This window comes from Rhipicephalus microplus, chromosome 2, assembly GCF_043290135.1.
Source record: "Rhipicephalus microplus isolate Deutch F79 chromosome 2, USDA_Rmic, whole genome shotgun sequence".
Taxonomy (NCBI): domain Eukaryota; kingdom Metazoa; phylum Arthropoda; class Arachnida; order Ixodida; family Ixodidae; genus Rhipicephalus; species Rhipicephalus microplus.
Window position 1 is genome coordinate 60,024,849 of NC_134701.1, and position 15,842 is coordinate 60,040,690.

The 15,842-nt window shown below is 46.1% G+C and overlaps 1 protein-coding gene across 1 annotated transcript in view; it reads left to right on the top strand.

Annotated features, from left to right (window-relative positions):
* LOC142784945 (uncharacterized) overlaps positions 1–15,842 on the top strand; it is a 161,303-nt gene that overhangs the window by 131,556 nt on the left and 13,905 nt on the right. Inside the window, exon 3 of the mRNA XM_075883328.1 lies at positions 1,544–1,660. Coding sequence (XP_075739443.1) covers positions 1,544–1,660 — 117 coding nt within the window. The remainder of the gene's footprint in view (positions 1–1,543; positions 1,661–15,842) is intronic.

Here is a 15,842-nt window from a genome sequence, read left to right on the forward strand (position 1 = left end):
TATCTATCTGCTAACAACACCCAAGAGACTACCGCCTTAGCGAAAAAATATTACTTGCAACTAACAAAAGCAAGACGAGGTATCAGAAAGCAAAGTCAATTTTATGAGCATCCTACCCACCCAAGCTCAAAATCTATGAAGGAAATGGTAGCCAGCGTTTCTGACGTGTCCATCGGGCACATTTATCTTTTGGTTGCAGCCGCGGCTGTTCGAGGTTCAAGAAAGAGCACATAAAATCAATATAAAACACTTCATATTATCAGTCCTGATGGCACCTCGAAATTTTCCCTAGGGTTGCATTTAGGCAATCATAGGCTTGCAGGCGTTCTGTGCCCCACCGCGGTGGTCTATTGGGTAAGGTACTAGGCTTTAGACCCGCATTTCGCGGGATCAAATTCCGGCTACGGCGACTGCTCTTGCGATTGAGGCGGAAATGTTGTAGGCCGGTGTGCTGAGATTTGCGTACACGGTAACGAACCCCAGGTGGTCGAAATTTCTAGAGCCCTCTACTACGGCGTCTCTCATAATCATGTGGTTGTTTTGGGACGGTAAACCCAACATATCAATCAATCAATCAGGCATTCTGTGCTATTTCTGCCTGCAAAAGCTCTGGCGAGTGCTATTATGTGTTGATGTGGTCGGCAGTGATTTGATGTCGTGATTAAAATACTCAGTTATTTGTTATTGGCACCTATGGCAAGGCTGAAGTTATCCTCAGCTAACACTTTAAGCAAAGCATAATTTAAAAAATGGGAGCATCAAAAGTGTTGGAGTGCTTCTGCGTGAGCAAAGCTTGGCTTAGCGGATTAGATACTCCACTCTAGTGGTACGGGTGATAGTGACTTGTGCGCAGCTTAGAATATATGGCAGCAATTACTCGACGATTCAGTTTTTTTTTTCTAGCGGCAAGAGTGCGTATTTTATACAGAAAGATGACATGCGGTGGCGGTGACTCATGTATAGCTGGCGCGTCAACAAAAAATGAAAGTTTTTCACTTTCATAACTTCCTTCGAGTGATGGTGATTTGGGTACAGATGTTTATTTTGCCTCCAGAAGTGCAGAGAGTGATCACTGTGTATTCAGCAGTATTACCGGTGATGATGAAGACAATTAAAACGGAACACCACGAGGTTTATTCAGTGAAGCCACTTTGTATTATTCGTGTTGTAAAATTTTGCTCGGAGTTCCAAATCTTACACCTTGAAATAGCTCAAGGATGCTAGCCAACACAAGTAAAGAACGATGAGGCGTCTGCAACTTTTCTTTTTTATTTATAGTTATTTTATTTTATTACCAGGAAATACGCTGTTTTCATTATAATGCGCAAAAATAAATTTTATTGTGTTTAATTGAAGAAGTGTGTGCAACAAATATTTTTTTCACTATCAACTAGCTTTGTATTATAATCATATAGAATATCAGCCATAAAAAGTAGGCCCTTTCTTTGACATATTTTTAAAAACTGAAGCACCCATAAAGATAAGAAAACAGAAGTGAATGGTGTAATGCAATACTTGTTTTTCTCTTCACGTTTCCCTGAAGGTGTGCAGTGGGCCAGTGTCGGGACGCTACCAGTACGACAAGAACTACATGTCCGCATTATTCACCAACAGTACTCATGCGTTGACTTTCGAGACTGAGCAGAGTATAAAAGCAAAGGTGAGCTCTTCTAAGAAAACCAGTTAAAAGGCGTAAGCGCGAGTATTAGATAGAAAGACTACGCCCAGACTTTCAAAAGCCAAAAGGTAACTTTCAGGTATCGGTACAGAGATCTTCAGAACGTGGAGTATCTTAGCATGCTTACATATATTTTGTAGCTTATTACATGAGCTTGGCGTTACAGGAATTTATTTATAGTTCGACAAAGCCTGTCTACCGTCCAATTTTGACACAGGCAGTACATTTGCACTTTTCGAAGAACTTTTTCGACAAATCGAACTATGACGTACAATCTTTTTCACACTTGGTATAAATCCTGTAGTGGGTGGCTTCGCGATGTGGCCATGATGCGGCCAGGGCGTCAATCGCGCTGCAGCAGCTCGCGCATGCACTCACGCTTGAGCGACATAGTGCTAAATGGTAGAACCACGTTTTCTGCTATGGCAGCGCGAACTGGCCGTGTTTTCGGATAGACGACTTCCATCATGCCGGCGGGAACTGAGGCAAAATCGCTCATAGCGTCACTGTGCGCCTTACTGCCGTCCAAAATGGGCGCCGTCAACGCTGGCGCGGGGGACATGACGAGGTAATAATTGAAGGTGGAAACTTCACGCGAGTATTTCGGCGCTGGTGATTGAGTACTGATTCTAGTAATAAATGCCGTCGAGAACAAGCATGTTCAGGTAACTATCTTCACCTACAGCATCCCTTGACTTGTTCTCGATTGTTGAACGCAAAGCTACTAACGCCGTGGGATGTGTGTCCGCGTTCTATGTTGTAGTTGTTGTAATAGTACACTAGGTAGCCACCTCTTGCTTAGTCCTTGGCAGGTCCGCTGGATGGTGGCTCTTGTATATCATGAATATATGATGAAAAGGTGCAGACATACAATGAATGAACCAACGAACGGATGGAGAGACGGTTGCAAGGACGTAAGCTCTGACTGACTGATGGACGCACGGAAGAACAGACAAACAAACAGACTGACAGACGAGTAGATGGACGGACAAACTGATGAGCGGACGCATGAAAGGATGGACTCGCGGACGGAGAAAGCATGAAAGCACGTATGAACGAATGAACAGACAGTCAGATAGACGAGCGCACGACCAGTCGCACGGACGGACAGACGAATGCACAGACACACGCATGCACAGACGGACGGAAGCAGAAATGAACGGACGGACGAGCGCATGAACGCAATGACGCACGTTTCGCCACGCTTATAGTCATGCACTTCATATACATGCTGTGACTTTTATATTGTGATGGAACACGTAGCTTCATAGCAGTCGCTGTGGAGGGCTACATTTTAGGGGCGACCTCCTTAAAACGCGGTATGTGCCTCCTCGCTGTATGTAGTAAATAGGCACCCTTTGTAAAATTCTCGGAATGTCCGATATATGGTGGTGTAGGTGATGAAAATACATAATTTTCTTTTCGACTCCTGGGTGCCGTCTTCTTAAACTGATAATCGTTGGTTTTGGAGATTTTTTATGTCACAACAGAATATGATCGGGGTCATGAAACGTTGAATGTGCCAGCAAAGCAATTTCGCACGTGTGAGTTCGCAGTAGCACTGTTTGCTTGATAAGTACGATGACTAAACTGCAATGTTATCAGTCCAAGATACCTGCGCTTGAGTGCGTTTGGAAATTTGTGTATATTGCCGCGACAGGTTAACCACGTTCAAGTAGTGCGCCGCGACCATCATGGCACGAGCACCAGGCCAGACCCGACCTGCATGCGCCACGCGCTCGTGTGCTATGACTACAAAGAAGAAGAAGCCATTTGGTTCTGTGGAATTAGACTGACTTGGACTTTGGCGACCATAGTCACTTGAAGTTGTGGGCAAAATTTTACCCTAATAAATACATTTGTTTTATTAGCCTGTCTGTTTCAGCACCGCTATATTCCTGGTAGGGGTGCGGGGTGTGAATCGAAGCCCCAGGAGCTCAAGACAGCGTAGGCTCGCTCAGCTCAGTCGTGTTCACTGCACACAAAAAGTAACGAAGACGATGGATGCCACCACTATGACTAGCCAAGTAACACCAGCACAGGTGTTCAGCCAACTGCCCCAGCCGCAAGTATTCCATTGTGACTCACGAAGACGTGAAAGATTGCTTGTACCTGTTCGAAAGAGTGGCCAGCTTGAAAGAATGGGATGAAAGTGAAAAGTTCCGCGGTGTGTAGCCCACGTTGGAAGACTTCGCTAAACCAGGTTTGGAAACCGTGAAACCACGTTGTGTACCTGGGAGGTATTTCGACGACAAGCGGTGGCTACGTATGCGAACACACACCAGAAAGAAACGGCGAAGGCTGCTATTCAAACGAGAATCCAGCTCACAAACGAGAGTGCTGAAATGCGCATAGAGAACATCGTCCACCTGCACATGCTTGCGAATACCAGCATGGCTGAGGAGAAGAAAAGTCGCCTTTTAACGCGAGGGTCCAAGCAAAAACTGTTAGTCGACCTCGTTCGCAACCACCAAGTGCAGTTTCTTAGTTTTAATCGGAAGCGACAGCCATTGAAAAAACACTGGGACAGTAGGCTCGGCAGTAAAACAAGAATCTAAACTGCGCATCTGCACACGCATTCTCTGGATACGTGTGAGACGACATTTAGGCTTAGCGAGAGTTCTTTAGATCAGTTATTAGAGAAGAATTCAGTAGATTGCAAATGCCCCAGACTGCAACTGCACTATGTGCTACCGACTTTCTTCGAGATGAACTGAGGCGGGTCATACGAGAACCAGAGCGTGAGCTCCACCCAATTAGACCTATTCGAACATGCTCGGAAGTTCTCTGGCCACCCATGGTACATAGTGATGCAGCAGGTGCGATAGCGGCGACTCGTTTTCCACCGACAGCACGCAGCGCACCTCGTCCACGGTAGCCAACGTCTGCCTATATGCCCCCAGGAGCTCGTAACATACCTCGATATATGGAGTTTAGGTCCCGCAAAACTAACGTCTGGCGTGATTGCGAGCCCAAGCCTCTGTGCTTTCATTGCGGTGAAGCAGGTCATCTGTACAGATTCTGCTTTTACCGATGGGCTGTGTAAAGAGGCTTCCCGTCATAGACACCATACCCCCGAAACGGCGAACAACCAGCAGAGGTGGAGAAGCACATGTCCAGGCACCAGTCCTCGCACACTCGATGCGAACATCGTTCACGGTCATCATCATTCATGCGCTACCGGTCACCCAGCGCACGTGCTCCTTCAAGAAAGCCTGATCAGTGTTCTCCAAGTCTATTCTCGAAAAACTAAAGCAAGTGACCTGTGGTGGTGAGGCCGCTGATAACCTTAATTACAAATATCTTCCAATATGGCTGCAAGATGACGACGATGTATTTCCAGTAAATAGGTGCAGCAACGAAAGCGTTACTTCAGACGTGTGGTTAAACTTCAAAAGATGGGACCTGAATGCCTTAGTCTACACCAGCGCTGATTATATTAAGCCACAAGATGGTGAAGAAGCTGAAAAAGTTGTGACACAGTGGAGTGTATTACGGACACGCACGGCAGGCGGTCACATTATTACGCCCCTTGGCAGACGAAACTCAATACTTAAAATAAGGGGCTTTATTTACGTTGTCGATTCCATTGTACTGTTAGAATGTTCAAGAAAAAGCATTATAGGAATGATTATTCACAAGGTAATGGCACCGTATTCAACCTGTGTAAGTTCAGCGCGTCGTTTTCAACTGAGCGAGCTATGCCTGTAGGTAAATCTGAAGAACGACGCCTAACTGCTGTACGCGTTGTTCGCGATGACGTAACTCTCCGCCGCGCTGCAGTGTAAGGGTGCTGGTGGATAATGAGGAATTGCACAACCGCCATGGTATAACGGATACAAACGAAGGGCTGTTCTTGAAGAAAGGTTTCTGCGTGGCTCGTGAAGTTGTTCACTTGAGAAAGGGCGGTGGAGTATTCGTACTCACAAATTTCTCCAAAGAACTTCAACACACCGCTCAAGACACGGCTATTGCATGGTTACACGAGGTCTGTTTGGTGACTGAACTAAGCAGCTTAACGACGTAAACCACTCGAAGGGTGGCCTGCAGTTACAACACATTCGTAACCGTCAACAAGAGTCATCGGGCGAGTCAAAATAAACAGATTTATGTCTTGGTAAGGGAATTTCGGATTGCTTCTCAACTGTCTTGGAGGTTTTGCGTACGTTCATTACGAAACGCAAAATTCTAACTTAAGTCGCCACGAGAACTATATGCCTGCAGCCATATAAGGTGTCACAAAAAGAACGAGAAATTACAAAGAAGCAGGGGGAGAAGATGCTTTCAGATGATGTCATCCAGACTTCCAATCGTCCATGAGTGCACCCCGTAGTGCTCGTCCAAAAGAAAGACAACAAACGTACACTCTGTGCCGACAACTGGAAACTGAACAGTGCAAATAAACGAGATGTCTACCTTCTGTCACGTATCGACGTTGCACTAGATGGGCTGTGATCCGCATAGTTTTTTTCCTCCTTGGATCTGAAGTGGATTTTAGAAAACAGAGGTCGACGAGCGGCACCATACGAAAACGGCAGTTGTAACACCAGATGGCCTCTACTGATTCAAAGCGCTTCGACTATGCCTGTGTTCCACGCCAGCGACGTGTCAGTGAATGATGAACACTGTCCTCGTAGGATTGAAATGACAGTTATGGCTCCTCTAATTGAATAGTGTGGCGGTATTTTCTGCGACATTTGACTAACAAGTAGAGCAACTACGCACAATAAACGAAGCCATCCGGTTAACAGACTTGACAATAAACCCCAATATCGCCATTTCGGCTTTGGAGAGCCGCGATTTCTTGGACATGTCATCAATTTTGACGGCGTTCGTCTGGATTTCAAAAAGACAGCCGCATTTCTGAGGTTCCCCACACGAAGAGACAAAAATCAGGGCGTCACGTTTCAGATTTAGGTGCCTACTATAGATGGTTTGTGGAAAACATCACAAAAATTGCGGAACATCTTTAAAGACTAACAAGAGACGACGCCCCCTTCGCTTGGGAAAGCGAACAACAGAACGCTTTTGACAAATAAAAAAAACGGGCACAGCATTCACCAATCCTTGCCGATGTGATGAGACAGTTGACGCTGAAGTTCATACCGATGAATGCAATATCGGCGCCATCCTTGTCAAGTGGCAAAATGGTCAATAGAAAGTGGTAGCCTATGAAATCTGTAAACTCTCAAAAGCTGGGACAAAATACTCTGCAACTTAAAAAGAGTATTTCGCAGCCATCTGGGCAATAAGCAAGTTTTGTACCGACATTTATGGTAGACCGTCGAGAGCTATCACTGGCGAATATGCCCTATGCCGGCAGAAAAATCTTCAGGCACCATCACGTCGACTAAGCAAGATGGAGCTATAGGCTGCAGGAGAATAACATTGTTGTAGTATAAAAATCCGGGTGAAAGCATAGCGATGCTAACTGCCTGTCAAGTGCCCCCGTTGATCCAAGTGTAGATGAAGACTTCGCGTTTCTAGGCGTTGTCGAACCATCTGAAATTGCTGAACGACAACGAGATGACCCTAACTTCCTGGCACCTGTCCTGCGGGCACCTGTCCTCGCATATTGTCCTGATGGTTCTCCACGTTCTCTCTTTCAGGAAGTCTTCTTTACAAAAGGAACTTCGAACATAACGGAAAAATATTTTTACTAGCCAAACACACATAGCCATGCGAGAGGAAAATTTCTATGCATGTCCCGATGAGCCAACATCTGGACACATTGGTGTGAGCCGAACACTCGCCAAGACTTTTCTGAAACACTATTGGCCTGAGTTGCTCGCATCTGTGCAGCGTCACGGGAAAACGCCGTAAATGTGAATGGTGCGAAACTCCATCCGTGCAACCAGACATCCTTTTGCGGGCAATACATTCTCCATGTGCCACATTCCAACAAGTTGGAATGGTCAGCCTAGGACCTTTCACAACATTGTGCGCATGAAAAGTGGATAGACGTAGCCACAGACTATCTGACCGTTACGCTGAGACTGACTCTCTGTCAGTGCAAAAGCTACCAAACTCACCAAGTTCTTTGTCAACAACCTTGTCCTTAGGCAAGGCGCGCCCATCCGTAATAATGGGGGTGCTCCTATTATTACGGATGGGCGCACTTCTAATATGGCCCACCCCTAATAATGGGGGTGCGCCCATTATTACGCATATCGAAACATCCTTTACTACAGACATAATTCAATGCCTGATGCGCGTGACAACTACCGGTCTTACAATAACAATGGTGTATCACACTCAAAATGGCTTAACCGAATGCCACAACAGACCTCTCACTGGCATGCTCACAATGTATCAATGTTGATGTTGAACACGAACAGTGGGATGAAATATTACCCTACATCACATTCGCATATGGTAGTACTGTTCGAGGAAAAACCCACGTTATGCCTTTTGAACTAGTATTCGGCCGAAGAGTAACCACCCCGGTATGCCATGTTGCCACTATGAAACAAAAGCAGCTATAATCATGACCTAGATGACGTCTTGCAAAGAGCCAAGGAAGCATGACAAATGGCAAGGTATAGAATACGCCGCAACAGCGCGTCGATTCTTGTTGGTACAACAAGTGACGCTATTTATCAGCCTCGTGACAAAGCGTGGATATGGGCCTCAGTGAGCCGCCGTGGACGCCTGGATACCTTCTTTGCGAATACTTAAGCCCTTATGAAGTACCCCACTGTATCAGCGACGTCACTTACGAAGTCAGATCCGCTGGACACGAGAGCTCATGAAGCCGTGATGTCACGCAGGTGGTACAAGTAATCCGTATGAAGCCCTTTCGTGACAGACCGTCGGAAAACGAGTGAGAGTTCGCATGCATTCTCTCACAGTCTCAAGCATCTGGACGATGTGTCTGAGGACTGGAATAATAATGCGACAGGTTGGCCACGTTCAATGAGCGCGCCGCGATCATCGTGGCACGAGCAATAGGCAATACCCGGCTCGCATGCACCACGCGTTCGTGCGCTCTGGCTACGATGAAGAAAAAGAAACAGTTGGATCTGTGGAATTCGACTGACTTGGACTTTGACGACCATAATCACTTAGAGCTGTAGGTATGAATTCCCACTAATAAATACGTTTGTTTTATTAGCCTGTCTGGCTTTGCACTGCTACATTAGAATAGGAAGATGCGAGATGGCGGTTCTTGTAGTGTTCTCTAGGTGGATGGATGGATTAACGGACAAACATATGGACAGACGGATGAATAGACAGACAGATGTGCAGAAGTACGTAGAGAAAGAACGACGTATGAATGAACCCATGGATGGCTTGACACACACAAAGACAGACAGACAGACAGAGAGACAGACAGACAGACACAGACAGACAGACAGACAGACAGACAGACGAGTAGAAAGGCAGACGGACGAGCGGATGGAAAGACAGACGCTACCATAGGACGGACGCACGCGCGCAATTGTGGATGTACGGACAGACCCATGGATGGACGGGTGGACGGTTAAAAGGACAAACAGACGGACGCTTCGCGCCACTCCTCATAATTACCTCCGCAAATGCGCTGTGGTTTTTTTCTGTAGCGTGAAAAAAATAACACGCATGGTGCGTGCCCAATATAGTCTTTTCCATCACAGCCTGCTGCGGTGCACACAAAAAGAACAAATATACGTGAACGCACTAAGCACGGCGGTGCTTCGACAGCAAAAACAAAGTACGCCGTAAAATACTGTTTCTAGAACCCCGATATTGCCTAATGGAGCTGATAGATTGGCGTCGAACAACGTTAAGTATGGAATGGTGGCCTAGTTTCTGCAGCAACGGTGAAATCAGCAGGATACCTGACGATGTGGCGCTGACCATGTAGGTTAACACCACGCTGAAGAAGTGCCTGCGCATGTGCAAGCTGCTGCGGGCGCGCGACTACAGCGCTGGCCACACCGCGACTCAATTCGCTCAGAGATTTCCTCATAATGTGAAGCAGATTGTACATAAATGTTCACAGCAACCCCATGCCAGAAAATATTTAGGAAATGCACGAAGTCCGAGAGTTTACAGTATCTGAGTTTAGAATCAAGTTCAAGACAGCCTGTCGGCTAATGCTGATATCACCGATCACACAAAAATTTTTATTGTAATTGTTAAAGTAGTTCAATCACCCCAAGAAAACAATGAATGAAAATGCGTTTTTATGCTTTCGCAATCTCCACACTAATGTTGATAAACTTCTTGATTTCGAATGAAGTAGGGGAAGAAAATTTAGGAAATGAAAGGCCGTCATTCACAGTTCTTTAACCAGACCAACAAGTGGTTGTGGTGCTCTATTTCTGACACGCAGGTCACCGTAGAGTGACGTAGAATAGAGGGAGTGTCAAAAGCGCTGCGCGAACACATGGAGGAATGTGGGCCTTTTGCGGTGAACTCTCGCGCCGCAGCGCTGCCATGCCGGAACAGTGGGCTTTCTGTGTGGTGAAAGCAGCGTAAAAAGGGCGGGCGTCTGCAACACGCGATATTTTGGCAGCTGTTAGCCAACGTTCCGGTATTATGAACAAGATTAATTAATGCGTGGTTCCATCACTATACTGTAGCGGCTCACGACGCGGATCTTGTATACATTGTTTTACCTGTTTTGTCACGGCAATCATCCACACTAACGCACCTGTTTGAAGAACGCGATCTCTGGTCTCCCCTCTTGAGTGAAGGTACCTAATTTATTTTCATGTGGAGTGACAAACTAAATGCACTGCAAGACAGCAGAAGCTGCAGAACGCAAACATAACCAGGAGAACGTATGACGTGACAATGTGTGTTCGGTAGCTATCCGGTCCATTCTGGACGCGTTCCAAACTGTCTCGCCTGCGTTTGACCCCGCTCCCACCTTCCTTTCCTGCTTCTGTTAAAGAATGGCTCTTTCTTCGTTTGCGTGTTTCAGTGATCGGCCACTCCTTTGTATGCTCTTACTGGTTCACGTGAACACGTATCTTCACAAGTTTGTATGCACCCAGTAAATGGAATAAGAATGGAGTTGAGTACTCCATCCTACTATCCCTCAAAAGGAAGGTAGATATTAACAGCTGCGTCTTGCTGGTGTTTACGTACGGAGCAGAAACCTGGAGGCTTACAAAGAGAGTTCAGCTTAAATTTAGGATAAAACACCTTGCGATAGAAAGAGAACTGATGGGTATAACCTTGAGAAACAAGAAGCAAGTAGAGTGTATCAGGGAACAAACCAGCGTTAAGGGTAAAGTAGTTGAAATCAAGAAGAAGAAATCGGCATGGGCCAGGCATGGAGCGCGTAGGCAGAATAACCGATGGTTATTCACGGTAACTGACTGGATTTCCCGAGAAGGCAAACGTATGAAGAGAAGGCAGGAAGTTAGGTGTGCCGATGAAATCAAGAGCTTTGCGGGTTTGACGCGACAGCAGCAAGCACAGGACTAATTTAACTGGCGTAACAATACAAAGGTATTTGTGCTGCAGTGGACGTAGTCAGGCTGATGATGATGATGATGACGACGACGATGAATAAATGAATATCTTATGGTAAAGTGCTTGTACGCCCCATAACATTTATTTACTTCGTGCAATCGATTTGCTAAAATGCCAGCGTTCTTAACTCTGCAGTTTCAAGCACTTTTGTGTGAAAAGGAATGTTTCTGTTGGCGTGGCCACGGCACCAAAAGCAAAAACAGACTCGCCCGATTATCCAGTATTCTTCACTCGGTTAGTTTGTGGTATTGCTAAATTCACAAGCTTGTGATTCCCATACCAAATTATGGTATTATTATGGTGTTTTGAACACAAACTGACTTCGATCGGCCAGAAATCATTCTCACGATTTGCGGTAAGCTGATTCGTCTGTGGCAGGGGTCGCAAACAAAGTGATCAGTTGCACCTACTTTAAGATTTGGGACTTCTATGCGTGTTGAAGAAATGACCGCGAAGGTAAAACACACGAAAAAAATTTGAAACTCAAGAGGTTCCTTATGCGTTCACCTGAAACGACTCTACGTCGAAAGCAACATTTAAATTTGTTTTCATCCGATGCCTTTACCCTTCCGCTCCCAACTCCGAAAGCTTACTGCAGCTTATGCAGTTTCGCACAGCCCCCATGAGCAATGGCAGTGCGAGGTTTGTGCATGTCATCTGGTTTTACATGACCTCCGTGATTGGGCAACGCAGGTAACGAATGCAAAGTGACTCTCAGGTGATGACGTCATCGTATGACACGCGCTGAATGACGACAAGATGACTCAAATTTTATCTATTTGAGACATCATCACATGATATTTGAAGCAAAACTTCGATTTGGCTTAGTTGGATCATATCCATAATGAAATGTTCATGCAGGCACACGAGGAAAAAAGAAGAGAACACAAACGGGCGCAATTTAACAACTGGTTTATTTTTTGAATACATTCCTTTTTGCATCATATTGCTTTTGCATCATTTGTGGTGACGTTGGTGTGCGGCGGTTAATTTCTTTGTTTTGTAAGGCATCTAAGTATTGCACCCAAATAAAAACAAGACTAACCAAGGTGAATAATTGATAACAGTGCAACAGCATGGATACGCCTGAGTTGATGTTACAAGCGATCACCCTGAAACAAGTAAAATTTTCAGCCACATGACCGTCGCAAGCAAGAAGCTTGATCTGCCTATCAGGCCCTTTTTATAATTATTGACGAGATCACAGACACTTTGTGTCAGTGGATGAGAATTTGTTGAGCTGTGGTGGAGTACTACAAAGCCCAAGAAAAAAAATGGTTGAATACGCTATATGGTAGAGCTAGTCAGAAAAAAAAAGAAAACACATCAGCCAGGTGCCCTGTTGGCGCGCACTAAATTACCAAGACAACAATTTCACTGCACGCAACTCTCCGTAAACATATTTTTGTGAAATCTCTGATCCTGGTTATCACCAAGCACGCTAAAATATCTGAAGTTAAAGATAGGTTGTTTGACACTGATCTTATATCGTATGTTGAAGACTCGAAGCAATGCACGCATTTCGCAGAAACCTTCGGCGATCTCTGTAGAACCGACGCATGAGGCTGTCAAACAGCTTCCCTTCCTCTCTCTTTGCACACATATATAATGTAAGCACGTTCCAAGCACTTAATCCTTCTCACTTCTACACATCCATCATCATCGTTCCCTTTCGTTAGAGTTGTGAGCTGAGTGAGACATCGCGGAATAAACGCTTCTGCTTGCCCTGTCTGATCAAATCTGCCTGCGTCTTTCAGAGTAGTGAAGGTGGTTTAAGAGCGCAACGTCTTCCTACGTTGATTTCCCACTTTGAGCTCCAATCTGGTCACCGCTTGCATCCGACTACCCACAGAAGTGTGCAGACATTGAACCTAACACCTAGCCCTGACACTACAGCCCCTATGCCAGCGGCTGCCCGCTCTTCGTCTACTGTCATGAGCCCTCAGCGCGAACCGTCGATGTCCGTGGCTCTCCGTGGTGACGGCGTCAAGAAATTGCTCGATCTTTACAAATGTGTGGGATTGGGCAATCTATGGACCGAAACAGAAAAATTGAGCTACCTCCCTTTCTTTTTGACCAGCTAGCCAAAACATGGTATTTCAAAACATGGATGACTTCGTGGATTTGTCAACATTTGCCAACGAAATGCCAAACATCCTCGGAATCTCATCGGGTTCTTCCGAAACCGCGAAACAGAAGCTGGCTGTGCATCTTCAACTTGCACCTGAGTCATACACTTCGTATATCGAGGATGTTCTGGCCCTCTGTCATCTCGGCCCAACTGCATCACACGCCTTGGCTGCTGGCAATACCACTACGGCTGAAGACATCATTATGGCATGCCCACGCCTTGACCAGTTGTGATCCCTCCGGCATCAACAAGACAGCGATCTTAGCGTTATGCCTCCCTCTGAATTGAAAACCCTTATGCGCACCATTATCCGGAAAGAACTTCGAGACCTCGAACAGCAGCGCTCCACTGTCACCTCCACTCCGTCCCCACCGTTCGACTTGCGGATTGTTGTTAAGAAGGAGTTATTGGCAATGGCAACCCCAACACCGCCCGTCACTCCGCCTGCACGTCCGATTCCCACACACGCTGATGTGACGCCCAGGTCGACACCACCAGCGTCGGTTGCCCAAACAATGATAGCCGCATATGCGGAGATTGCTGCCGGGTCATCTAGCTCTACTAACATTGCTGGTGGCCATTTTGCTGCTGCGGGCGGTTCAATGATTGCTGTACCCTCGTGTCCTTTTTGGCGTCAATTCCGTCTTGTTTGCTTTAACTGCGGTATAAAAGGCCGCATTTCTCGTTACTGTGGTCGGCGCGAGGAAGAGCAACGACGAGGCTATGCTGAGTTCGAACGATACCGGTTCCGAAGACGAGAACGTTCTATTCCAGACACCTACCCGTTCACGCAGTACCGGCGTCCGTCTCTTCCAGTGTCCCCTATTCTACTTAGGGAATACCGCTTTTCCACACGGCGCTCTCCATCGCCCTACCGCCGCTCCGCATCGCTGCTTTGTCCTACCACCTCCCGTCCTGTCGAACAATCTTCGGAAAACTAAGGATTGCAGTTTTTGAAAGGAAAACAGCGCCCCATCGAACGTGAAAAATACATCCTGTTCGCCCAGTCAAAATGTTGTCAGTGACTCTTGAAAATATTCCTGTGAAAGCTCTTGTTGACACCGGTGCAACCACTTCTGCTTTGCGTAGTGACTTGTGCTCGGGGCTCCGCAAATCCGCTCCATGTTGGACCTGTTTTGCTAGGCGCAAATAACGTACGGATTCAACCTGATGGACAGTGTATGGTTCGTGCTTCCATCGATGACATACGTCAGCGCATCGAGATGATTGCGTTACCTACGTGCGTTCATAAACTTATCCTTGGTTAGGACTTTCTGCAATCTGCTTCTGCTGCTGTATAATTTAAAGAGAATGTCATTTACATCAAGGATACAACGGGTGCACACCTTCCAGTTTCGTCGCCTTCTATCTCCAACTTGGTCAATGTTAAAGACTGCGTCCTGTGCCCTGGTCACAAACACAGGATAGCTGTCGCATCTACCCAAGTAACTGATGGTGGCTCGCTCTTTTCGCGGCACTTCCCCTGTATTTCTCGTCGTCTCTTGCCCCCTCCGGTTTTCCAGTAGCCGCGCTTTTCTGTCTGCTTGTGACACAAATGCAGAATCTATGTGCTGCTGCCCAAGGGAATGACAGTGGTAAAAATCAACATCTCCCCAATGACCTTCATCGCGACTCTCTGCTCGTCTTCGTCACCAATACTAGCTCCAGGCTCACTTTCTTTCTCTTTTTGAGCTGTAATTGGATCAGACCTCACAAATTTGCCCTTTTAGCTAAGCACAAAGCCTGCTTTGAAACCTGTGCCACAATACTTGAGTCACACTTCTGTGGCGGTACACCGTATTGAAACTGCCGGTTCTCGTGTGATACGCCGTCGGCCAAATCGGGTTTCACCATCAGAGAGAGAAATCATTGAAAATTAAGTGAAACAGGTGCTATCGCGAAAGATAATAGGCCGTCTTCAAGTTCCTGGGCACCTCCAGTCATTTAAGTTAAAAAAGAATGGCACTGTTCCTTTCTGCATTGACTACCAAGCGTTAAATAAGGTCACATGCAAGGACGTATATCCTATGCTTCGAATCGATTACGCTTTAGACACACTGCAAGGGGCGAAATATTTTTTGAGCCTTGAATTATGATCAGGCAACTGACAAATCACCATGAACGAGGCTGACAAAGAAAAAACTGCATTTGTTGCGCAGGGCGGCCTTTATTAATATAATGTATTGTCATTTGCTTGTGCGACGCTCCAGCTACGTTTGAGCGCATTATTGATATTCTTCTTCGTGGCTTAAAATGGAAGACCTGCCTCCGTGACTTGGATGATATTGCTCTTTTTTTCATCTACATTTGCCCAACATATTCAGTCATTAGACGAGGTACTTCAATGTCTTTCCAAGCCTGGTCTTCAGATAAATACAAAAAAGTGCACATTTGCCCGCAAAAGTATCAAAGTGCTAGGTCATGTCATCTTCAAATACGGAATAAAACTAGATCCCGAGAAAATTGCAGCTGTGCTACAGTTCCCTCGACCATCCAACCAAACGTTGTGCAGCTTTCTTGGTGTCGCATTCTATTTTAGTCAATTTATACGCTACTTTGCTACCC